This window comes from Cervus canadensis, chromosome 6 (assembly GCF_019320065.1).
Source record: "Cervus canadensis isolate Bull #8, Minnesota chromosome 6, ASM1932006v1, whole genome shotgun sequence".
NCBI classification, from domain to species: domain Eukaryota; kingdom Metazoa; phylum Chordata; class Mammalia; order Artiodactyla; family Cervidae; genus Cervus; species Cervus canadensis.
The window spans coordinates 62,622,641-62,646,860 of NC_057391.1; the positions used below are offsets into that span (position 1 = coordinate 62,622,641).

Below are 24,220 nucleotides of genomic sequence, written 5' to 3' on the forward strand. Positions count from 1 at the left end.
TCTGCCCTGTTTTGTCCTTGGTCCACATCTGAATGCCTGTTAACCTTGATTTCTCTAGAGTGTTAGTAACTGGTGCTTGAATTGGGTTAACTCAAGATTTGCCGGATTGGACCTCCTTATATTGATTAGAGTAAATTCAATCATTGATCATGGATGTTCAATTGGAAGTTGCTAAAGTTTGAGTTGTGGTGCTAGAGAAGATTCTTGAGAGTCCCTTGGACAGCAGAGAGATCAAACCAGTCAATCCTAAAGGAAATCAACCCTGATTATTCATTGGAAGAACTGTTGCTGAAGCTGAAGCTCCAATACGTTGGTCAGCTGATGTGAAGAGCCAACTCATTGAAAAAGACCCTAGATTGAGGGCAGGAGGAGAAGGGGGCAACAGAGGATGAGATGGTTAGATGGCATCGCTAACTCAGTGGACATAATTTGAGCAATCTCTGGGATTTAGTAAAGGACAGGGAAGCCTCGCATGCTGCAGTTCATGGTTGCAAAGAGTAGGACACGACTGAGCAACTCAACAACAGAAATTCTAGGAAATAATTTGTTTTCATAAATATTACCTCTGGGATCTTGCTATGCTATTAATTTTCTTCAAAGACTTGTTTTTCCCCATAATACAGAGGTAACTGCAGCCCAGCCCTTCCTTGAACTATCACAAATCCCAAATTAATTGGTTCTTATTAATGTTATTTTATCAGTCTTTTCATGCATTTCAAGGTAATGAAATCAGTTGGTTAGATTTAAGAAAGCAGAGAAAGAGGCAGATGAGCAGAGTAAGAGAATGAGAAATGAAAACTTTTGTCACTGAGTTCTCGCTGAAGAAAGAATGATTATTTCATTAAGCCTAGTGATCTTAAGTGACTTAAGCTTTCACTCTGGTTACCAGCAGTGGCAACCCTCAAAAAGTCTGTCTTTATAGTAATTAGCTTAGGACTCCACAGTGAGACCCAATGTCATTAGAAAGACACCCTAACCAAATTCTCACCTGCATGCAGTCTATCCCCAAAATGTTAGCTCTACCAGCTCCTTGAGTCCTAACTTTAGGAGTCCACGTTTTCTCCTATGACTAAGCGTCCCATTACAGAAGCCTCTGCCTACATTATATTGCTTAAGAATATAGTCTTGCCTTCCTGGAAGCACAAATTATTTTAGCATCACTTGCTGACTGCTCTGTTTTGCATATGAAATAACTTTTAAAAATTCCAACCAAAAAGGAAAATGAGCAAAAAAGCTATCTGCACTAAATAAGGAAAAGTCTTAGCAGAATACTAAATCATCTACCAGGTGGCCAAAATTCTGACTCCAAAAACCAAAGGATTGGTTTCCGTAGTTTAAAAAAAAAAGCAAAAACAAAAACCAAGAAAACAGCCACTTGATCTTTGTCCCCACCTGTCACTTGTCCATTCTCCAAAGGAGGTCTCTCCCATTGCGTGAAATTATTTCTCCTCCTCCTGGCCCGAATTTCCTCTTTCAAACCAAACATTTTAAACCTTAGTAAAAGAAGGAAGGAAGTGGAGAAATCTGAGAAAGGATGAGATAAGGAGACTTAGAACCCATGAGTATCCTCCTCACCTCATGGGGATGAGCCTCTGACTGGAATCTGGTCAGAAAAGCCTAGAAGTGGTAAAACACAGCCCAAAAGTCAGTGCTTATCAGCTCACTGTGGAATTCTCTTCCCCCTCCCCCCTCACCGGGAAATTTAGGAATTCTGAGGAAGAACCCCTTTCTGAGATGAACCATGCTGATGATTTAGGTGCTCCACCCCATCACACACATAACACTCTCTTTCTCAGGAAATAACTGATTTGCAGTGCCCCCCCTCCCCCGTCATAGGGTTAAACTACGTCAGCCCTATCTTCCTGGAGTCTCCTCACGGGCTTGGTAGGAACCTCCCCTGTGTGGCTGCGAAAGCAAGTCTGTTCCATCTTGTGGCCATTGGAGGTAAAGCATTTCGACTGAGACATCAGTGAGTGACTAAAGCTGACTCTTCTTGGAAAGAATGTGCTGGTTCCTGAAGCCCTGCTGGCGGCTGTGCACCCTCCCAGAACTTGAGGCCTGCCGGAGAGGACGAGTTCTTCGGCGCTGAGGTCACCGGACCAACGGGAGCGCGGTGTCTGAGCGTGAGGCCACGGGTCCCCAGCCTCCTCTCTGCGTGGACCCTAGAGAAGCATGGAACCTCCGGGTCTTTCTACAGGGAGGGCCTGAGGAGCAGGAAGCAGTCAGTACCCTAGGTCCAGGAAGCGGGCAACCATCATCCTCTTCGTTCTCATATCCCTCCTGTGAACCTGGGAGTCAGAGCCCCAGACTTGGGGTCCGCTCTGCCATTTGGAGAGGTGATCATGAGGGCAGAGACTGAGCCGTTCTCTTGTTCACCCTGCCTTTACTGCCAGGAGCTGTGCCATCCAGGCGGGATTGATGAGGACAGATGCCATCCCTTGTCCCAGGAACTTACGTCCTAGTGGGGCCCAGAGGCCACTCCTCCCGAGTCTGCTGCTCAGACCGACAGCAGACAGACCGACTGTGGTGTGCTGGAAGGGGCCTGGATCCTGGTGCTGCCCCTTTCTTGCCGTGTGGCTTCTGGATGGGCACATGGGTTCTCAGGGCCTGTGACACAGTGGAAAGAAGGCTGAAGCGCACACTGGTTAACTTTTTGGGCTTGTATTCTAGCACTGCCCCCTAATGGCTGTGTGACCTTTGAGACATTATCAAGCTCTGTATTTTACTTCTCCAGCTGTAAAAGGAGTGCCTACTTCATAGGGTTGTCATGAGGATTGAAGAATCAATGTGAAAGTCCTAGGGCACTTGATATTAGCTCTCAGTTCTTAGCTACCATTTTAATGATAGAGCCCTGATCCCCCTCCATAATAATCAAAGTGTGAGCAGATCCCAGGGAGGCATCCCCGGGGCTGGGAAGGGCCGGGGGTGACTGATGACCTCTCTTCTTCTCTTGACTCTCACAGCCGCGGCTTTGGGCAGTCCAACTCCCTCCCGACAGCCAGCTCTGTGGGTGGCGGCATGGGCAGACGGAACCCACGCCAGTACCAGATCCCCTCGCGGAATGTCCCTTCCGCCCGCCTTGGCCTCTTGGGCACCAGCGGATTCGTCAGCTCTACCCAGCGCAATACCGCAGCCAACCCCACCATCATGAAGCAAGGAAGACAGGTCTGCTCCGCCCCCCGGAGGAGGGTGGGCCAGCCAAGCTCAGGGCCTGAGGCTCAGGACATCCCCCCAAATGACCCAAAGGCGAAGGGAGAAGCGCAGAGGGGCTAGGTTGAAGACAGTTGCCCCTATGCTTCAGAGGTTTGTTTGCAGTTTCTCTGGGAGATAAAGCAAGGCCATGGCGGCACCTGGCACCGTGGGGATTTGTTCCAAGGCCACTGTAAACTTGGGGGCCCTGCCCAGAGTGGCCATTAGGAAGAAATGCAAGACCTATTTCATCTTTGCCTTGATCCTCAACTTGCCCTAGCAGATCCCAGTGCCTTCCAGGTTTGGCTTCCAGAGGAGCCTGAGCATCTAAGGAGCTTTCTTAGCGTTTATACCTGAGGCAGATAACTCCTTTGACATGGTCCCAGCTGTGGTGGAAAACCCTACAGGGAAGGGAGGAGACAGAGAGGCCGTCAGTCAGTCAAGGCCACGCTGCCGAGAGGTTCTCGCTGTGGGATTTAGAGCCAGCGTCAGTCCCCTGGCTAGTGGTCTCAGGAGTCCCTCCCCCGCACTCGCACCCGATGCCTCCCACCCGTGTAGCCCCTGCTTTGTGGGGCTCTGCGGGTGGGGGCTGGGATTAGAGGGACGCCAAGTGAGTCTGAGGTTCTGGGTTTGTCATGAGAAACTAAAGGATGACAGCTTGGTTTTAAAAAACAGGAAACCGTTCCTGGCAAGACAGGCAGGATTCACTCCCCCGGGGAAGCAGCCCAGGGTAGGAGAAAACCCCAGTCTTGACCATTGTGGGAAGCCACCAGATGGATCCAGGAGGAAACCACCGCTAGGACACCCGCGTAATAACAAACACACAAGCTGAGTTGTGCCAGCTCGTTGCCAGCCGAGAGGTTCTTTTTTTCTCCTTCTCCCTTTGTAGTAAATTGTAAGAACCTCAAAGAGAAAATCAAATGAGAGCCCTGAAATAGTTTGTGCTCTTCGTTGCAGACATTTATAGAACTCCCCCCATTTCCTAGAAAAGTGATAGGAAAAGCAGAGACAACAGCAGGGATAAAAAGCGTTTTGGAGCCAGCGAGGGAGATTGGTGTCCAGATTAAGCTGAGGCTTAGAGAAGAGCCTGGGGCTGAGGGGTAGTGTTGGATAAAATAAATGGAATCTAAAGCCCCTCTCTCTAAATAAGCAGACAGATTGCGCTGGCCTAGGAGCTCTTTCCCAGAAGTTAGCAGAGAGTTCTCCCAGGGTATCTGCCTCCTGGATTCTGGCTGGTGGCCCTGCTCTCATCCCCACCCCCAGGTGTCTGGACTAATGGGTTCTGCTTCTGTGTTTTTCCCTAGAACCTCTGGTTCGCCAACCCCGGGGGCAGCAACAGCATGCCAAGCCGCACCCACAGCTCTGTCCAAAGGACCCGCTCACTGCCTGTGCACACTTCGCCACAGAATATGCTGATGTTCCAGCAGCCAGGTAGGGCCCAGCCCTCCATCCCTCGTCGTCCTGTCGGGGAGGCCAGGTCACCAAAATAGATGCCCCAGTGAACTCAAGCGGAAAGTGCTTAGCCTCGACTGCCACCTTGCATTCTTTTGAGCTTATAGAAGCCTTTCCTTTTTTAAACCATGCCTTGCCAGCATGAACAGCGGCTTGTTGGCTGGGAGCCAGCACACTGAGCCCCAGAGTTGGTTGCGATGTGACACGGGGGCATTTTGGATCCTAGTCATATTTCTAGATTGATTAACCCAGTAACATCACTGGAGGGCTTTTGGGGGAAGTTGGCAGGGGTTCCATGTATAGTGTGTGTGTGTGTGTGTGTGTGTGTGGTTGGTATGTACATAGGGAGATGTGTAGATAGAGAAAGAGAAAACCCCGTGGTGTTGATGCTGAGAGACCTACCCCTGGTTTGGGAGTGCTTTGCACACGTGATTGCTGGTCCATCCATCTTCCCTTTAGTTGGTTAAAGAGCAGCCTGGTGTGCACCAGGGACCCTGAACCCAAGGCCAAGAAGCTTGGACTCTAGCTGCTCTTGGTGGGGATTGATAGGAGATTTTGAGCAGGGGGACAGGCATAGAGGAGTGAAGAGTGAGCAGGCTGGAGGGGAGGAGGGGAGGCCACAAGGGGCGGGGAGGTGCCAATGGCAGGAAGCCACCAAGGCTCAAGGTATGTCAGGAAAGGGACGTCGGCATGCTCCAGATGCTGATTTAAAGTTGCTTCTTGACTTCTAAAACTCCACCTATTTGCACACCCTTGTTTTAAAGCTCCTTTTCTTCCTTTTGACACTTGATATTTTTCTTCCCAGGAAGAAAATACTTGATAGAATCTGGGGGCTGTGAAGGCCTGATCCCAGGTCATTTAGTCGCAGCCTCTGCTTTCATGTAAAATTATGTATAATTTACTCCCAGTAAAAGAGACTCTGGAGACAAAGTGAGACTCTGGAGACTCTGGTCCCACCATCAGCTGCAGCCTTTCCAGCTCCCTTGGGCTACGCACTGCTACTTCATTCAGCCTGAGCCCTCCACCAAACCACTGCGGAGCTCGTTGTGGGACTTGGTATCCTTGCGGTTTGGCTCTCTTAGCTCCTTCTACTTACACCTCCACCCTCTCTCCATCTCTTCACCCTCTGCTCCCTGAAGTTCACCTCCAAGAACCTCCCATGCCCACCCAGGCCACAAAATCTGAAGACATCTTGGGCACAAGATCTTTCACCATGAATGAATAGCTCACCCTGACCTCACCCCCAGGACGGCAGCCCAGGTACCCTGGCATAGCCGACCACTGTCCTCTAATCCTGATACACTTGTAGCCTTTTCCATTCTTTCCTACCTCTTTTTCCCTCCTTGTGGCTCTCTTCCAAGTCCTCCATCATCCTGTTTGTCCCTCATATTAATTGAACAGACCACGCCCACTGGGAAGAGATAGACCATCTCTGGGAGAAGAACCATTTGGGTCTGTTAATATGAATCTTTCATTTGCACTTTGTTTCCCCTCTCTGTTACACAGCGATGTTGAACAGTTGGCTTACGCACAGGTCAACTATGACCCTAAGATCGTTTCCACCCTCTTCCCATGAAGCCTCTTGTTCCCGTAGTTAAAGAAGCAAACACTACTGAACAGCTTGTAAGAAAAAGTGACTATCCCCCCGACCTCCCTTCCCAGCCCATAGTCCCACCTCCCAGAGGCAGCACTTAACAACTGATTTCAGTTTTCCTGGTAGTTCCCTGCAAGTCTCTCAGTAATGTTGTTTACATGCTGCTGGACTCAGAGCTCTGGAACCCTTGGGTTATTGTTGTTATTGTTTTAATCAGCCTCTCACCAAAGCATGACAAACCCACTTCCAGCAAGGCCTTGATGAACCACAGCATTTCTAGTAACCATGGCATAAGGACAGGGCTGCTGCATATTTCCTGATTGTAAATACAAGTGGTGCAGTAGTAAAGAACCTGCCTGCCAATGCAAGAGATGTAGGAGACATGGCTTCAATCCCTGGGTCAGGAAGATCCCTTGAAGCAGGAAATGACAACCCGCTCCAGTATTCTTGACTGGAAAAATCCCACGGACAGAGGAGCCTGGTGAGCTACAGTTCATGGACTCATCTGAGCATAGCAGCAGCAGCAGCAGGAGCCACTCCTAAGTCCTGCCCAGCTCCCTTGGCCCATGTGAGGTGGCTCTTCCTGAGACATGACAGTGAAGGGTGAGGCAGGAGACTGTTGTGAAGGGAAAAGAGGCCACAGAAAGTTCCCTCCTCCTCTCCAGGCACAGAATGTTCATCCTCAGCCTTTGCATCTAGGACCTAGGGGTCAGGGGCTGGGACTAGACCATAAGCATCAGTGCATTCCAAGGAAGTTTTGATTCTGTGAACTTAATCCCATCAAGATGATGCAATGTCTCCAAAGAATAAAAAAGACTGGGATCTAGAACCAGCCTCAATATTGTATGTCAACTCATTAGTCACCTTGCTTGAATCTTCAGGGCGCTTCCTTCTTTCCTGGATCTACGGAATCTGTGGACCCCTTGGAGGCCAGAGTAGGGGTGATTCTTCACTTCACTCTGCTGTGGACAGATTTGAGATGTTTCCCAGGACAGGCCAGGAGAGACATTAATAATCGTGGCCCCTTGCTGGCCTCTGGGATGAGTAAGAAAGATGAAGCTGGTCCCCCTCAGAGTGAGGGCTGATACCATCACTAGAAGGGTGACGAGCTCACAACCAATGTGGTGCCTGGCCAGCGGGGTCATGTTCCTCCCAGAGGCAGGGTGTTTTCCCAACTGGAAAAATAGTTTGGAGACTGCTCACAGAAATGACATCATATCTTGGGAGCAGATCCTGCTGACTGGGGCTCCGCCACTCTTGGGATCAGAAAGTATCTCCGAGGAACGTGGGCGTGACACTAGGAGGCCATGGAGGCTCCTCACCGCCTGGAGAGCCTGACAGGATGGGGCAGGGGGGCCAGAAGCTGAGGAGAAGCACCAGAAGGGTAGACTGGGCGGCCTCCCCGAGCACCTCGTCCTTCCCCTGCACAAAGCCACGTGCAGGCGACCTTTGGTACCAGACCACCCAGATGTGAGGCAGTGCTTTACATGGTGGCATTGCACGATGTGAGGTTACCTGCTCTGCGTCGCAAGCCGCCCTTGTGCAGCGGCTCATGACTGAAATCCTGCCATTAGAATACCTGGGAGCACACTGCACAGAGCTGTCATTACCCCTTTCCTTGTGAGTGTGAGCGAGCTCCAGGTTCCTTCCAGAGAACTGCCTTTAGTGAGACTGGGGAAAGACAGAGATTCATCGGTATACTAGCTCCACAGAGGATGGAAGGCGCTGCCCCGCAGAGACAGAGGCCTGAACAGGGACCTACCTGAAGTACCTGATCCACGCTGGCTCCTTCCCTTCCAGTGAGCCCTGCTCAGGATGGGCAGATGATGGGCAGGGAGGCTGTCACGTGCATCACTTCTGTCACCACCAAGACTCCGGCGGGGTCCGTGCCCCCCATGTCTGACAGTCAAATTCAGAGAGAGCGACTCAGGGTGAGATGACGCAATGCCATCTTGTACCATGTTCTCCTCGTCCATTTTCATGGAAGCGTGGGTCCTGGGGGATTTGCCCAGTGCTTAGTCTCACAAGTCTATGAGTGAGGCCCCCCGAGAAGCACTGCATTCTCCACAGCAGACTCAGGATGCAGCTGGTACCCATGTCTCTCCACAACCCGAGCAGGCATGGGGTTCTCTTTTCCTTTCAGCATCTCTCTCCCCCTTTCCTCTTGGTTCCCACCTTGCCTTCATCTCCCTTACTCCTTTCATCACAGTCAGCCAGCTCCCACTTCTGCATTCTCTGTCCCTTCCTCAACAGACTGACTTTCTTGACTTCTTGACTTCCAGCAGTGCCGCTCCTCACTTAACCAGACTCGAAGCCCTCCTGGTTACTCAGCAGAGTGGCTCCAGCTGTAGTTGGCAAAGTGAGATTCTCAAGGTGGCTCCAAGAGTGCCCCAGCCTGTTTCTTATTCTAAAGTCCTGAAGACACTGACCTCTTTACCTCAGTTCAGGGATTCGGAGAGCACAGCAGAAGGGCATGTCGGGTACCACGGTCGTGAGCCTCAGCTGCCACGGCTGCTTCTGTCAAGGAAGAGCCACGTGGAGGTCCCCAGGTGGACCCTGCAGCAGCACCTTGTTCAGGTTGAGCACTGCTTCCTTCCAGAGTCCTCTTGACCCTGGGCCTGAGCAGCAGTCCGTGTTTTTGTAGGACTTCTAAAAGGGCAAAGTTAAAAGTCCCCCTTCAGCCTCAACTCTGGGCATCCTAGAACTGGGGATCCTCAAATACATACCCTAAATCCTGGAATGGTCTGGTGGAGAGGGGAAGAATCCCTCATTCTCAGAGATGCCACCTGAGCTAAGGAAGCAGGCCTGCTTGGGCAATCACACAGAGGGCTCCGAGTCTTATTTGTCTTCCTGAAGACTCAAAACTACATCTGCCTGGTCCCTTACTGCTGCGGGGGCCGGGATAAACACGATGAGCCCCTAGGGTGAGCAGGAACCAGGACAAGAGTTGGCCTGTAGTTCATGTGGATCTGTGGGCAGGAGTTGCCCAGATACTTAGCCAGGGCTTTGAGAGTGCTGCCCTCTGAGCCAGTCATGGCTGAGGGCTCCCAGCCTGAGATAGAAGCTGCTTTTCACCCGGCTGGTCTCCCTCTGTCTCGTATGTGCGGGGAGATGCCTCGGATCTGTTTTTATCAAGTACACAATTAAAAAGTCGCACTTAGGAAACTCTGTTGTGTGAACATATAGGCTTCTCCCAAGACTTAGAATTTTTCAGAGCCACTTCAAGACTGGTAGGGGTCATGACTCCGCTCATGCCCCCGAGGGAAGATCTGGAGGATTAAAAGCGAGCATGCCAACTTTGAACCTAAAAGAGCAGCCACGAAGGTTTGGAGATTCTGGAGCAGAGAGCCCCACATTTCTCAGCCCCCTGTTTTTGGAACACGCAATCCCAGGCTTGGAAAATGGCATTTTGCTGCGTGTTGGCAAGAAATCCTGCAGCTGAAACACTTCTCTCCAAATGTCGAGCATCTTTATTTATCCAAATCTCTCCACAGTGTTTGTTTAAAGGGGAGTGCTAGAGAGTAAACTAAATTTTACAATGAGCATATGGATGGCTATAATTGCTAAGGGTTTTTTTATATATATATTTGCTAACTGGCTATATATATAATTGTGTTTCTATTTTATAGATTTCACACCCTGAAGGCTGCTAATTTTTGCATGCATATGATTTTCACATGAATGGATGAAAATACTAAAATACTCTTCCCTGGATTGTCTAATTGCCCCAACCCTACTCTGAGAGCAGGGGTGGGTGGGGCCGGGGAGACCCGTTCTCCATGGCTCCCAGCTTCCCTGGAAGCCCAGCCATCCTCTGTCTGCTCATGAATTGGCAGAGTTGTCTTTCAAACCCATGGATGCTGGAACTTGTGTCAGAAAGAACTCTATCTGCTCTCCGGTATTCCTCATAGTGATCCATTTTGCCAACCTTCTCTTTGAGAATTTTAAATAACAGAAACAACATCTGCCTCAGAATTAGCTGGTAATGGGGAACATAGATCACAAAGGGGACCTAAATGTATAGCTCATCCAGGAAAACAAATACTTTGGTTTAGCCATTGGTTTCAACTTCCTCTCCCACCAAACCACCAACCTCATTTTTCATTCCTTCCCCGGCTCTGGCCCCAAGCGCCCCCTAGTGGAGACTCTTAGGAGCCAGGAAGTGGCCTGCAGTTGGGGCCTGAGGATTCTTTCCCGACTTTGCAGGCAGAAGAGCCGAGGCCCAAAGGAAGGGAAGAACTTCTCAGGGTCACATGGGAAGACAGCGGCAGTGCTGACACTTCCCAGGCACTCAGAACACATCCCACTGCGGGGTTTTTTCTGCCTTCCCCCATGGATTTCACAATTTTGTCTGAGTTTCACAATAGCTGTCAGTTTCCTTCTATTTCTTGCTCCATCTTCTTCATCACTCAATAGACATGTATGAGGTGTGCAGAAGGCCATGTCTTGGTATCGTGGGAGAGTCAGAGAAATCTGTAAGCATCATGGTGACGATGGTGGAAGTGTCTGCGAGGTGCTTCCAAACTAGTCAAGGATGTTCAAGAGCTCCGCAAGGTGGGGCCGATGGGGGCAGTGCTGGTGATGAGCCCCAGCAGGATAGAGGAGGCACCCGGGCTGCCTCTCCCTTGGAGCAGGAGGGCCCAGAGCCTGGAGGGGTGGAGAGGGTCCAGACGATAGAGCTGGCTCTGTCGTTAGGATGCACAATATTGTCCTGGGCAGCGGAAGACCTTGCTTCAAAGTGCTTGGAGACCGAGAGCCTTGACAGGCACTGGCAGACGTGTGGTGTGCAGAAGAACACTGGCTCTGGAGTCAGACCCATGTGGGTTCCTGTCCCAGCTAGTGTCAGCCGGCTAGCCTTGATAAGCCACTTAGCCTCTGGGAGGCCCACTTGAGAACTGGACACCCAGCAGGGTGCTGGACTCAGAAGAGGTTCCCACCAGGCTATGGTTTTCCTTTCCTGTGCTTCATAATGAAGCAGAAATGCAGCAGGCCCAGTTCTGGGCACAGGGAGCTGAGCCAAGTCCTGCTCCGGTGAAGCAAACACTCAGCTGGGAGGCGGCCACAAATACACACATAACACATCAGGTGATGGTGACGGAGAAAAGATGGAGCAAAAGGACGGGGTGGAAAAATTCTGTTCACGGCAATGAACAGAAAGTCCTTTCCAAGGAGGCAGGAGAGCCAGAGACGTGACAGCAGGCAGAGAGTGAGCTATGGGATCGTCCAGGGACCAGCATTCTGGGCAGAGGGAATCGCAGTGCAAAGGCCCTGGGGTAGAAGAGGGTCTGGGAGGAGGGAGTGAAGGAAGGGGAAGCTGTTTGAGGGCAGGGAGGTGACAAGGGCCAGGTCTGCAGGGCCTTGCAGGCTGTAGGAAGGGCTTGGCTTTTACCCCAGTGAGAAGCCGCTGGGGGGGTCTGAGCAGAGGCCTGGCAGACTGTGACTAGGACAGCTATATTTAGCCACCGGTTTTCATCCAGCTGCAGTGGACTCAGGGTGTCTAACAGATTGAGAGGTCAGTTGAACCCGAGTGCAACACACTGTCCATGGCCATCCTGGCGGTCCCCCCAAGTCCTCTCAGGGAGGCAGCCCTGGCTGTCCCCCCAAGTCCTTGCAGGGAGTCTCACCAAATCCTCACCCTGCAGGTGGAGCCAGCAGCACTGCGCATACTTTCTCCTTGTTGTCAGAGCCCCTGTCACCAATGTAAGCCTTTGTCCCCTGCAGAATTCCAGCTTCCGGTGACTGAACCTGACATCAACAACAGGCTGGAGTCCCTGTGCCTCAGTATGACCGAGCACGCCCTGGGAGGTGAGTGCGTCCTCCCGGCATGGCATGGCCTGGCACACCTGGGAGAACCACTGGCCCTGAGGGCACAGGGTGGGGGAGGCAGGGGGCAGGGGAGAGAGGCCTTGGGGGGCTGTTGGATCTTCGTCAAGCCACACCATCCACGGCACACAACACCGTACACAGCGAGCCCCAGCACCCTGCTCTGCTCCTCCTCTGGGGGTGACTCGGGGCCCTGGAGAGCATGCTGTTCCTCTTTCCCCAGCGGCCCCACCCCCCAGGGCACACTGGAGTCCCAGCCCCATGATTGTCCTGGCCAAATGTGGGCACTGGAGGAGTCAGGAACACAAGACGTGGCTTTTAGTGGAAACATCCCCCCGCAGCATTGGATTCTTTCCTTCTCGGCACTAGATCCCCCAGTCTGGTCCAAGCATATCCCAACGTGCTCTAAAAATAGAATTTCTGAAACCAAAATCCCTGCCTGTTTTTATACCTCCCTGTTCCAAATGGCTTCCACGGCGCCCGGGGCCCCGAGGCGTCCTTCTGGGTCTGACAGGGACAGTCTAGTTGGATGCGTCCGTGCCGTGCGGGGCTGCAGCCCCAGAGGAGCTCCCAGAGGTGGCTGGGTCGTCCCGCTGTGAGCTTGGCCTGCAGCCCTGCGTCATCACAGCAGCCCTGGGAGGCCTTCAGTGCCCTGCTGGTACTAAACGGGTGCCTTTCTCTGGCTGGACTCGCTGCCAGCCCCAGGGATGTTTGGCAGGCAGAGGAGAGATGTCCGCCCCTTCCTGCCAACCTCCGGGGAGGCTGTGAGTCACGGCAATCCAGAGAGGCCTCCTGTGACCCTTCCCGACAGCCGTCTCCAGGCTGGACTGCTCCCCCACCCCCGAGATGGGCACACGCAGAGCCACGGCGTGTGCTAGCCGGTGGCGGTGCAGAGAAAGGCTGTCATCGGCCACTGCTCCAGAGAGCTCTGTCCTCCTGACCAGGGGTGTTTAGACTTTTAGTCTCTGCAAACGCAGTCTTATCCTGAGACCAAATATGAGGCAGATAAATGCTCTGTGTGGAGCACAGACCAGGACTGCACCCTCCTGACCTCACCCGTGCAAGGCTCTCTGAAGCCCAGGGACAGCCTCTGCTCAGCACCAGAAGGGAGCTAGCTGAAGGCCTCCCAGGGTTTCTGACCAGATGAACGGTGGGGTGCACGGCTCCCTCTGTGACCCCTCCCTGCTGGGGTTCCAGGGAACCCCATTGGCCAGCACCACACTCTCCCTTGGCCGTTCAGTTCAGATCCTAGAAGCCTCACTGGTTCACTCCTGGTACCTCTGGGGGAGGTGTCACCAGCTCCTCTTCTCCAGGTAACCAGGGAGACTGGGTCAACATTCTGACAGCCCCTGAGGCGTGGTGGGACACAATCCAGAGGTCCATCCACAGATGAACACAGATGGACAGGATTCACCCGTAGCCACACACAGGATTGTCATTCAGCCTTGAAGACGCATGAAGTGCTGTTCCATGGCTGAACTGGCATAGCGTTATGCTAATAGGTGAAAAAGCCAGACACCAAAGGCCACCCAGCATATGATTCACTTTATGCAAAGTGTTCAGAGTAGGCAAATCTATAGAGACAGAAAGTAGATGAGTGGCTGCCAGGGTTTGGAGGGAGGTGGGAATGGAGAGTGGCTGCTAACGGGTACCAGATTTCTTTAGGGGGGGGTGACAAAAATATTTGGGAATTAGATGGTGGTGATGGTCGCACAGCTGTTGCTCAAAACCACTGAACTGTATGCTTTCAAAGGGTGAAATGTGTGGTATGCAAATTATATCTCTATTATGTCCTAAAGGGAAGGCCTCCAGGCCTGAGACTTCAGGCCAAACTCAGCCGGTTGCAGGCACCCAGGTGCCCTCCCACCTGATGCCTGACTGGGGCTGGCTTAGGAGGGACTCTGCTCAGTCCTACCTTGCCTGTGGGAGTCAGCAAGAACTGGCCACTCCCCCAGGGCTTGATAGAGCTCACATAATTGGCACCTTGGCAGCTCTTATCAATCTGCTGAGTACTAACATTGTCATCATTAGTAGCAAGAATGCCAAATACTCTCATAAAAGGTTTTCATTGAAAGATTTCATTTTTTAGCCTGTTCTTTTATTTTTATAGGGAACCTCTGTGAACTGATTTTTTTTTTTTTTTTTGCTAATGTTTTCATCTTCTTAATCTCTTAAGCCTTTTTATTGCTGTGTTTTTTTCTCAATAACCCTTTCTGGGGGGAGCCTTGTAAGCAGTTTCCTGAGCGGCGGGTGCAAATTAGGTTCAGGATGGCCTGGTTAGGTGCAGTGCCCTCCCCCTGTGACAGCACCTTTCTGCCGGCCGACCCCTGCCAGGCGCCAGGGGAGATGACCTTGCTGGGGACAGAATTTCTGCCAATGAATGAAGTCATCTTACAGGAGGACAAATGACTCGGGAGAGGAAAGCAGAGTAGTAAAATATGCTCCTCTGCGTGCATCTCATGGAAAGAGCAGAGAGGTATCCAAGTTCCTGGGACACCACATCCCAGGATGGCTATTCTAAGGCTGTTGGGCCCATCCTTTCATGATGACATCTCTGCTCTGTCTCCTCCAGTAACTGCTGCCCTCTCAGTGTGGGTCTAAGCTACTTTTCTCTGGCCTTCTCTACCCATCTCTTCTTTTCCCTGCCATGCTCCTCCGATAGAAGCTGTGAGGAAGCCCAGGGGTTGGGGAGGGGGTTGCCTCTGCCATCTTGATTTGTGAGTCTTTAAGGCTTTCAACCTGACACTATATGGCTTGCTCCCAACTGGTAGCCCCAGGTATTCAGGAGGACTCAGTGCCAAGCCTGGCCATTCTCCTCCTCCCACAGAGGGGTCACACGGGCAGGAATGTCCACAGCCTCAAAAACGAGGCTCTGTCCAGCAGAATGCAGTCCATAGTGAATCAAACCATTAGGAGGAACGCCCGGTCCACCCTCTGGTGTTCTGAGGTTCATGCATCACCTGATCCCCTTGTCATTCCTTCTTACCTTCTCTCCTCACTTCTTTTTGTGACTTAAAGCCCTGCTTATAGTGGGGATATGGAGATATTGTGCAAACAGGAAAAAGGCTCCACTTTCTCAAGACACTGTTCCATCTTCTGTTTGAAGTTCACCGTAATTATAAAACCTATGATGACTGCATGTGAATGGTGCCCCTTTGAGTTGTGCAGTGCATGACTTGCACCACTATAAATGTTGAGTCCGCACTTCATCGATTGGTTATCTCCCTGCAGTTGAATACCAACCGTCACCCTTGGAGGGTGAGGTACAGGGATAGAATTCCATGAAAATGCAACTTGGGGCTGGGTTAGTTGAGATTTCCTTGTTTCCAGATCCTTTCTTTGACAACTATGAAAGGCTGGCATTAATGAGTGGATGAGTGAGGCCCAGCAAGACTGTGCACTGCACTTCTACAGATGAGGGAGTGGCCTCTACACCCTTACCTCGCCCACACACATGTGTGTGCACACATACACATGCTCACTGTACTCCCACTACTAGTTACCACGGCAGAGCCAGCACTCAGGAGGCTAAGAACTGATACGCACAGAAGGTGGGAGAGGTGATTAGTGCACACCTGGGGACCTTTAGGATTGATCATCCAAAAGGAGAGATGCTCGCAGGGCTATTTGCTTCCCTTCTTTAAAATCTCTCAAAAAATCATATAGAACTTAATACACACACACACACACAAAGTACAAGTAAAACTGGGGAAATCTGTAAGATGGGTAGATTACATCAACATCATATCTTGGTGGTAATATAATTTTGCAAAATGTTACCTTAGGGGCAAACCTAGAAACAGGGTGCTGTTTCTTGTGTGGATCTACAGTGATCTCATTAAAAATATGAATTAAAGAAACATTTCTCCTCCCAAGTCCCTGCTAGCAAGATGCAATTCTGGCACCACCCATGAGGAGGTCAGGAGACCCTGCAGTGAGCTCAGGGCTCCTCCATATCACTTAGGTCCTTGAGTTTTCTCTGAACACTCAGTCGCACCCTCTCATACCTGAGCTCTGCCTATTGCATCTGGATGCACCTCTGCTAGACGGGACTTGTGATGAAGAGGTTTAGACCAGGACACGTCTACTGACATGTGGATATCAGCGAAACCAGGGAGGCATACTGCATCCCATCCTAGCTTTCAGTTAGTGGTCAACTGAACTTAATCATTTCTACCTGCTATGACTGATCCATGCCTCTTTCTGCTCACTGGAGAAACTCTAGCGTGGATCGTTGTAGGGACCTCTTAACTGGTGGTCCTGCCACCAGCCATGCCAGAGAAGCCATTCTGAAGTCAAATCTGGTTATTACTCTACCATTTATAAATCCCCAGCTGCCTATGTCCAAGCTCCTATTCACAGTACAGGAGACCCTTACGGTCTGATTCTGTGGACGCTCCCATAGTCCCACGTGAAAAGGGGTTGGGTGGCCATCGGCTCCCTCTGTGGCCTTGCTCACTCATGACCTCTCCTTTCTGACAGGCATGCCCCCCACTTTCTCGGTTCCATTGATTCTCTATAACCCAGACATGACATATGCTGGGTGATCTCAGCACTCTCCCACATCCATTGGATCTTTCAGTTCCAGGTGCCGCCAAAAAAAAAAACAATCTCACTGGTGTCTCTGCCTCAGATTAGATTCTTGAGACAGAATCTGGATCAGTTTGGGTCAGACAGATCCCCCTGGTCTGCTCAGTTGTGATGGGTTAGAATTACAGATCTGGCAATTATCAGATCATTCTACAATCTACAGAATTATCAGATCTTTCTCTGTGAACCCATCCTTGACTTCCAAGAGCAACTTAAACACTCCTTCCTCCATGTTCCTGCTGTATCTGGTACATACTCCATCAGAGCACCTATCCCTCATATGTCTCTGTCGATTCACATGTCTGTGTCCCATCCAGGATATATATACTTGGACTAAATGGTGAAGATTAGGTCTTCCCAGCTTGGTTCCCAGGCTCTGTATAGCTCCTGGCAAAAAGTTATTTTGAATGGGTGGGTGTGTGAAGAATGAGCGAATGGATGGATGGATGAATTTAACCCTTATCTGTCCTCAGAGACTGGGAAGTCCAACATGCATGATGCTGGAGTTGGTGGGCATGAACGGAATTGCTTTGCTCACCTGCGCCCATTTGTGTCCTGCTTTCTCTCCCAGACGGGGTTGACCGGACCTCCACAATCTAGAAGCTGAAGATGAGAGTGACCGCGCTGGCCGTGAAATCAACTGCTGCGGGTCCAGTGTTAGCCATCTTCAGGGTTGCACAGAATCCTCCAAGATACTTTGCAGCCTTTTTTTTCCCCTGGTCCCTCTCCCATTTTGATTTTGTGAGAGCGTAGGTCGTCCTTGTAAACATATCAGTAGACCTGGGATTGGTTATTTTGTCATTTGTTTCTGTCATGGGATGGCGTGGTGTGGGGCATGGGGAGGGGTCTCTAAGGGAAATAGAGGACTGGAGGTGGAGGGAATGCAAGTGGCTTCCTGGATGGAAATGGGTTTGAGGGGGAGAGCACCGCTTGAAAAGAGATGAGAGATGCGGGAGGGAGGAAGACGCCCCTGCCTTGGGAGCCTTCTCAGAAGCCTACCTTCGAAGTCAGAGCCCAGGAGGAAGGCATGGATGCCCGCGACCAAAACGCGAGTGACGGCGGCTCGCTCTTTTATGTCTCCTCTGATTGGATTCCCTGAGGCCCCTGCTTGAAATCCAGCCGCAAGAAGTCCACGTGGCAACTGGGGCAGCAAGGGAGAAATCCGCTCCAACAAAATTTCAGATAAACTTTGATTTGTGTATTGTTTACATAACACTTTTAAAGGGTACATAATGTGTAAAGAGTTGGGATAGAACTTTTCTTCATACTATGGTTTTTGTAAAGGATTTGTTGATAGGGATTCATTTTTTTCCTCTATTTTTATAATAGCAGCAGGGTTGTCTTTTTAAATGGCTGCCAAGCTCTGCTTCTCGGGAAGAAGGATGCGGTCACGTAGGCCTGAGTGGTGTCTCCCACCTGTGGGTGGGAGGAGCGTGTAGGCGGAGTTGAGGATGTGGCTGGAGTGAGCGGAGCACCGGGGGAGGGCGCCACCATGTGATCGGTTACGGGATTGCGCGCAGTCACCTGGAGAGTCAGTAAGAATCTTGCTGCCCTTTCTGTGATGAATTTGCGTCTCACCCAGAGACACCTCTTTGTCTCCCCACTCTACCAGGGGGTTTCATCCTATCGCTCCTGGCCACACACGCACAGAGGTGGGTACAAGTTCCACTGGAGGAGAAAAGGCAAGGATGGATATTTTTTTCCTGGCAGGAGGCCTTGATATCCAGATGATAAGCTCAAAATACCACTTACAGGGGATTGCTCGCAGGAAGCCGAGCCTAGCCCCCCAAGGTTCGATCACCCACCGCCTAGGAAAAGGAGGAGAGGAGCAAGGTCTAGCAACAGTGTATAAACGGTCAGTCAGCAAGTGGCAGAGAGAGCTGCGGGGAGACGTTGCAGGTGAGCCGTGGAAGATGATGTGGGAAAGGTTGACTCCATGATGGACAAGAAGGTTCTATTACAGACGTCAGGGAGTTGCTGTGTTGTGGGCTGATTTATCTACCTACACGGAAGGGAGACAGAACGACTCCTTACATGGTGAGAGATTAACAAACTATGCTACCACAAAGTAATAGCTCTATTTCTTAAGGGCGAGAGAGACTATGTTTCGGAATTTGATGCAATGGAGGGTATTAGAGAAAATCCATGAGGAGCTGTGCTCTGCGCTGGAAAATTGGGTTGTGTAAATGATGGTGTGCCAGCTCGGCCAGAGGCGAGATCAGGGAGCTGGTAGGAGGCCTGTTTACTGAATGGGTGAGTCTGGTACCATTTGTTTGTTTGTTTGTTTGTTTTAGCAAAGTCAGAGTTGAAATTTAAGACATCAGACCATGAAAATCACTGCATTTTCTTAGAGTTATTTTTTTTTTTAAAAGAAGTTAATGAAGTAAATATACAATTACAAGGCCTTAATGAAATCCAAACAGCTTCCTTCTACCTTCAAGATTAAAAATATACACCCAACCCAACCTTGGATGTTGTGAGGCTTGTGAAATCCTTTTAAGGTCTAAAATGTGGGAACATCTTAGCCACAGAGAGCCTTTAGCAAGCAAAGAAGGCTTGAATCCACAACATCCTGCATTGCATTAGGAAAAAAAGCTCTCCTTGGGTGACGACTATGTTCTAAAGATGCAAATTCATGTGCAGAAAGAGGCAGCATTTTGTAGTTGATTTTTTTTTTAACCAAGTGCCATTAACATTCATCCTCCACATCCCTTTTCTAAGCGAGCTTAGGGTTACTTGGGGAATGTGTTAGGATGGACGATCATGTGTGAGCCGGGAAGAACAGGTCAAAGATGTCGAAGGCCAAAGGCAAGACCCAGACGGTTTGCGAAGGTGATTTTGGATGCTGAGAACGTTAATAGAAGAAGCAGGGGTATAACACATCTCATGGAGAAGTGAGAAAGCATTCAAATCTGCTGCAAAACACATGTATCCATAAAGACTCGGGTTGTTCAGAAAACAGATTGTGAACACAATCACATTAGCATGAATCCTTTAAAAGGAAGAAGACCTTAAAGCATTTGCAAATCTGAATTTCTATTTATTCCTTCACTGAATATAGAAACAATGGTTATCTGATTATTAGAGATATTATTTTGGATATGTTACTTATTAACTTGCTATGGCTGGTAACCATGATAAAGTCTGTTATTAATAACAACATAATTCTTTTTTTAAAAGAAAAGCTTATTTTTCATTGACTGTGTATAGATTTATCTACTTAGTTGTGTTTTGCTCTTAGTGTTTTAATTTTTTTAAGTTGAGCGTTCTGATGAATTTTAGGAGCCTGTCCCCACCTTGTTTTGAGTCCTGTGTTGACTGCAGGTATACAGTTCAATCTAAAAATCCTAAAGCAAAAGAACTTTATTTATAAAAAAAAAAAAATTCAAATGGTTGCATGCATAAGGCTGTGAAGTCGGATATTTAGTAATAAAGCGGCAGTGCCTTTTTTTGTATTTACCCATTGACCCCCAAATGCAACTGTTTTATATTAAGTAAATAGTAAACATTAAAAATCTCAGAGTAAAATCTATTTCACTACATGGGTTTTTCCCCCCCCTCGTTCTGATTTAAGCAGTGTGTATTTGACATCTCTACACTGTCCCAGGGACAGTGGTATTCTACGATATTGTTATCATGTATGATGTTTTATTGGTGCTTTTTATTCATAGTGGTTTCTTACCAGAAACAGTAGGAAGACACACATGAATTGTGTACAAGAAATGAAACATTGCTGCTGATATGTTTTGTTTTGTTTTGTTTTCCACATGCTTTTTGAGTTTCACTTTTTTAAACCAAGGGCCAGCAAGCAAAATAGATGCTGCTGGGTCTGCCTGCAGAGGGCGGCTGTTTGCACCAAGCTCTCCAATCCTGTGTACTGACAGTCTGTTTTTGGTACTCAGGATTAGAGCTACAGCTGGGCCCCCTCTCCCATTCCTTTGAAGAGACACTGAGGGAAACAAGGTTTTCTTTTGAGGTGTCGTCGGCTGCCTTTTGCGGAATGGGAGCCTTCTCTGGGTCTTCTGTTCTTCTGCCCCTCTCTCAGCTACTGCTGGTGCAAGGCTTGTAGATGTTCGCTCCCCGCCCCCGGAACTGGGGTCTTCCCGAGAGCCTGGGCTGGGGGCTGAGCTGGGTTGAAGATGTAGGCGCACAACCAGGAGGGCAGTGAGAGGGGGAGAGGCAGCCCCCATCACATTGGTCCTCTGGAAATGTCTTGGGCAGGCGGCCCCAACTCTGGTGCAGGAAAGCAGCCTAACCAAGGCATTCAGGTGTACCTGATACAAGAAGGCCCTGTGGAGGGAAAATTTGCACATGGGGCTGTGATAACACTAACGTTGATTTTTTTGTTTGTTTTACAAGTCATCAGAGATGTTTGCAAAGTGAGTTTTATTATTATTACTATTTTTTTTTTTTGTAATTCCTTTATCTTTACTTAAAGGTGAATGTGTATTCCTCTGGGAGGAATAGGAAGAAAACAGGAATGTTAATAATGTCAAACAGAAGACTTCCTCCCTTATTAATATATAACCCTCATGTATTTATGCCTAATGTAAGCTGACTTTTAAAAAGCTTTCTTTTGTTGCATGCCCCGTGCAGGCATCCCTATTGTACATGCATGCCTTTTGTCCTGTTTTCCTGTATAAAGTTAGTGAACAAAGAACTATTTTTGCCTAGTTCATGTTGCCAAGCAATGCATATTTTTTAAATTTGTCATATATGGAAATAGCATGTTTGTTACATGTAAAAGCTTTACTGATATACAGATATACTAATGTTTGAAGATGCTGTTCTTTGCAAGTGTACAGTTTTCAAATGTTGTTACCAGTGAAACACCCTTGTGGTTTAAACTTGCTACAATGTATTTATTACTCATTTCCTCCCATGTAACTAAGAATCATGGCTATATTTCATATCAACGTTATATTGAAAGTGAAGGGAAATGATTAATACAAGGTTTTGTAACACTGGTGTGTGTGTTTTTTTCCTTTTTGTCAATACGATTGATTAGAAAATAACTGAATAAGCCAGCCAGAAAGGATAAGCCTGACATCGTGTAAACTATTCCCACCTGACCATTCTGTGAAAGCTGTATCTCCCAACCATGAACTACGTTTTTTTGTTTTTTTGTTTTTTTAAAAAAGAAAGGGAAAAAGGTGTTAAACATTTATGCAGCTTGATCTGTGCCCCAAGTAACCAAAACATGTATCACCTGTCTTAGGGGCGTGTTTCTAAATAAAAACTCGAACCTTGCAGGTGGTATTGTTTATAGCTTGCTCTCCACCTTCAATGCCTTTGAAATCACATTTTACCCCTTAACCACAGCATAGACAATAACCTCCTTGGAGATCTGAGGTTTTAACTACACATGGCTTGAATCTCATTTTAATCCTTCCAGTATGGTGTATATTAATATAAGTTCTAAATAATGAGTCAGTTAAGCATATGGTTGGAGAGTCAAACCTGGGTTTGAATTCTTGCTTCAGCAAAGTGAGTTTTATTCTTTCTAATTCCTCTCAGTTCAATTCAGTCAGTCAGTCGTGTCTGACTCTATGCAACCCCATGGACTGCAGTACACCAGGCCTCCCTGTCCATCACCAACTCCCAGAGCTTACTCAAACTCATGTCCATTGAGTCAGTGATGCCATCCAACCATCTCATCCTCTGTCCTCCCCTTCTTCTGCCTTCAATCTTTGCCAGCATCAGGGTCCTCTATCTTTACTTAAAATTCCTCTACTTAAAAGTGAATGGTATGGGAACTTCCCTGGTGGTCCAGTGGTTAAGATTGAGCTTCCAATGCATGGGGCCCAGTTTTGATCCCTGCTCAGAGAACTAGATTCCACATGATGCAACTAAGACCTTGCACAGCCAAATAAGTAAATTAAAAAAGTGAAATGTGTATTCCTCTGGGAGGAAAAGGAAGAATACAGGAATGTGAATAATGTCAAACAGAAGACTTCCTCCCTCACTAATATATAACCCACATGTATTTGTATATATTCTCTGGCTGTGTGATCTTGAGCAAGCTACTTAACCTCTCTGAGCCTTGGGTTTGAAACTACAATACTCAAGGTTTATGTAGTTAGAAACCTAGTCCCAAAGAAAAAGGTAAAGACAAAAGAAAACATAGCATACAGAGGTTATTACCACCAAAACCTAAGCAACCACAGCTTCACATTGTGACAATGGCCACCCGGTGGCCCCCTTTTCACCCTCAAGCTGCTCAAGAGATTGGAAAAGTCCAAAATGATCCCTGGGAATGTGAGAAATGCCTTGTAGCTGAGACGTTAAATGAAATTCCTCCCAAAGTTAAATTCCCATAACCCAAATGAGCTGTATTATCAGTGTGTGACTCGGTACTCTGAAGGGGAAAGGATAGTGTACAAGAGAAAAGCTGAGCCTCACTTGTGAAATACGTGGAATGAAGGGAGACGAGAGAGTTGTGAGATTAGAGGAACCATAAACGGCTCCGCACAGTATGCAAACGGGTGGGTTAGCAGTTTTCATCGGCAAAGCTGTAGCTCTTTGTCAATGATCTTTGTAAGGGAATCCTGGAGAAAAGGTTACTTAAATAGTAAAGTTTTCAGGACTCCCCTAACAGCCCCTCCCAAGAAGAGATTTAATTGCATTTATTAAAGGGGTATTTATTAAATAGGGGGCTGGCTTGGAAGAGGCTGCAGTGGGTCTGAGCCAGGAATCCAGAAGGAGCACAGATAGGCACAATCCGCTCACACTCCCCATGCAGCCAGGGGAGTGCAGGAGGGATCCAGGCTTCTGTCAAAGGACCTTGGTCTGGGCCCCTGGACAGACACTGCATCTGTCTGTGCCCTGACTCCTGGTCAGCCCGAGACCTCTTGTCCCCAGAGGCTGAGGGGAGGGCCTGGGGGTATGGAGAAGCTCACCTATAACCAGAACCTAATCCTTCTCTGGAAAACTGACTGGTCCGCGTGATCCACCCCTCCCCGCCCTGCCAGCCGCACAGTGTGGCCCCCCACAGTCTGTCCAGGCCCCCTTCCCAGCTGCCACACTGCCACGTGGAAGCTGGGCACCCATCTCACAGACACCCTTCCACGCGCATTTTCTATCTTCCACTCACACCTCACAAAATTTGAAAACAACCCTTCCCCTGGGCATCTCTGCTTCTGGATCTTCACTTTACCACTCTAGGATGGCCTAGTTCAGTGTTTCTCAAACCACCTGTGAATTTTAGTTGTTGGAGGTGGCTGTTTATTTCCAACCCAGAGTCCAGTTCTTTTTCAAAATTTGAGAAAAATAAAAAAATTACAACCACCCCCCACCTCCATCTCGCTCTAGATTCAAAGGACAAAATTATTCTGTCAATTTGCTAAAAAGTAGTCCTGTTCCTCTCCCTAAGTTCTGGGGCCAGCCTGCAAAATCAATCTGGGAGATTGCCCTCAGGATGAGATGGTAGAATTCCTGAGGTCAGCATCTCCTCTCCCCAGTGCTAACTATGCCTACGGCATGGCAGAGGAGTGACCATCAGGTCTGTGGGATGCCTGGATGTTGACTCAAGAATGGCCAGTGCTTTTGTTCACAGTTGTTGAGAAAGGCGAC

At 49.0% G+C, this 24,220-nt stretch overlaps 1 protein-coding gene across 3 annotated transcripts in view; it reads left to right on the forward strand.

The window, feature by feature from the left end:
* The window catches only part of SAMD4A (sterile alpha motif domain containing 4A), a 222,191-nt gene extending 200,575 nt beyond the window's left edge, over window positions 1-21,616 (forward strand). For all 3 annotated transcript variants that reach the window (XM_043472141.1, XM_043472144.1, XM_043472143.1), the window contains 4 exons: window positions 2,964-3,165; window positions 4,494-4,620; window positions 11,957-12,040; window positions 17,220-21,616. In XM_043472141.1, coding sequence (XP_043328076.1) covers window positions 2,964-3,165; window positions 4,494-4,620; window positions 11,957-12,040; window positions 17,220-17,248 — 442 coding nt within the window. In that variant the 3' untranslated portion in view covers window positions 17,249-21,616. The remainder of the gene's footprint in view (window positions 1-2,963; window positions 3,166-4,493; window positions 4,621-11,956; window positions 12,041-17,219) is intronic.
* The last annotated feature ends 2,604 nt before the right edge of the window (window positions 21,617-24,220 follow it).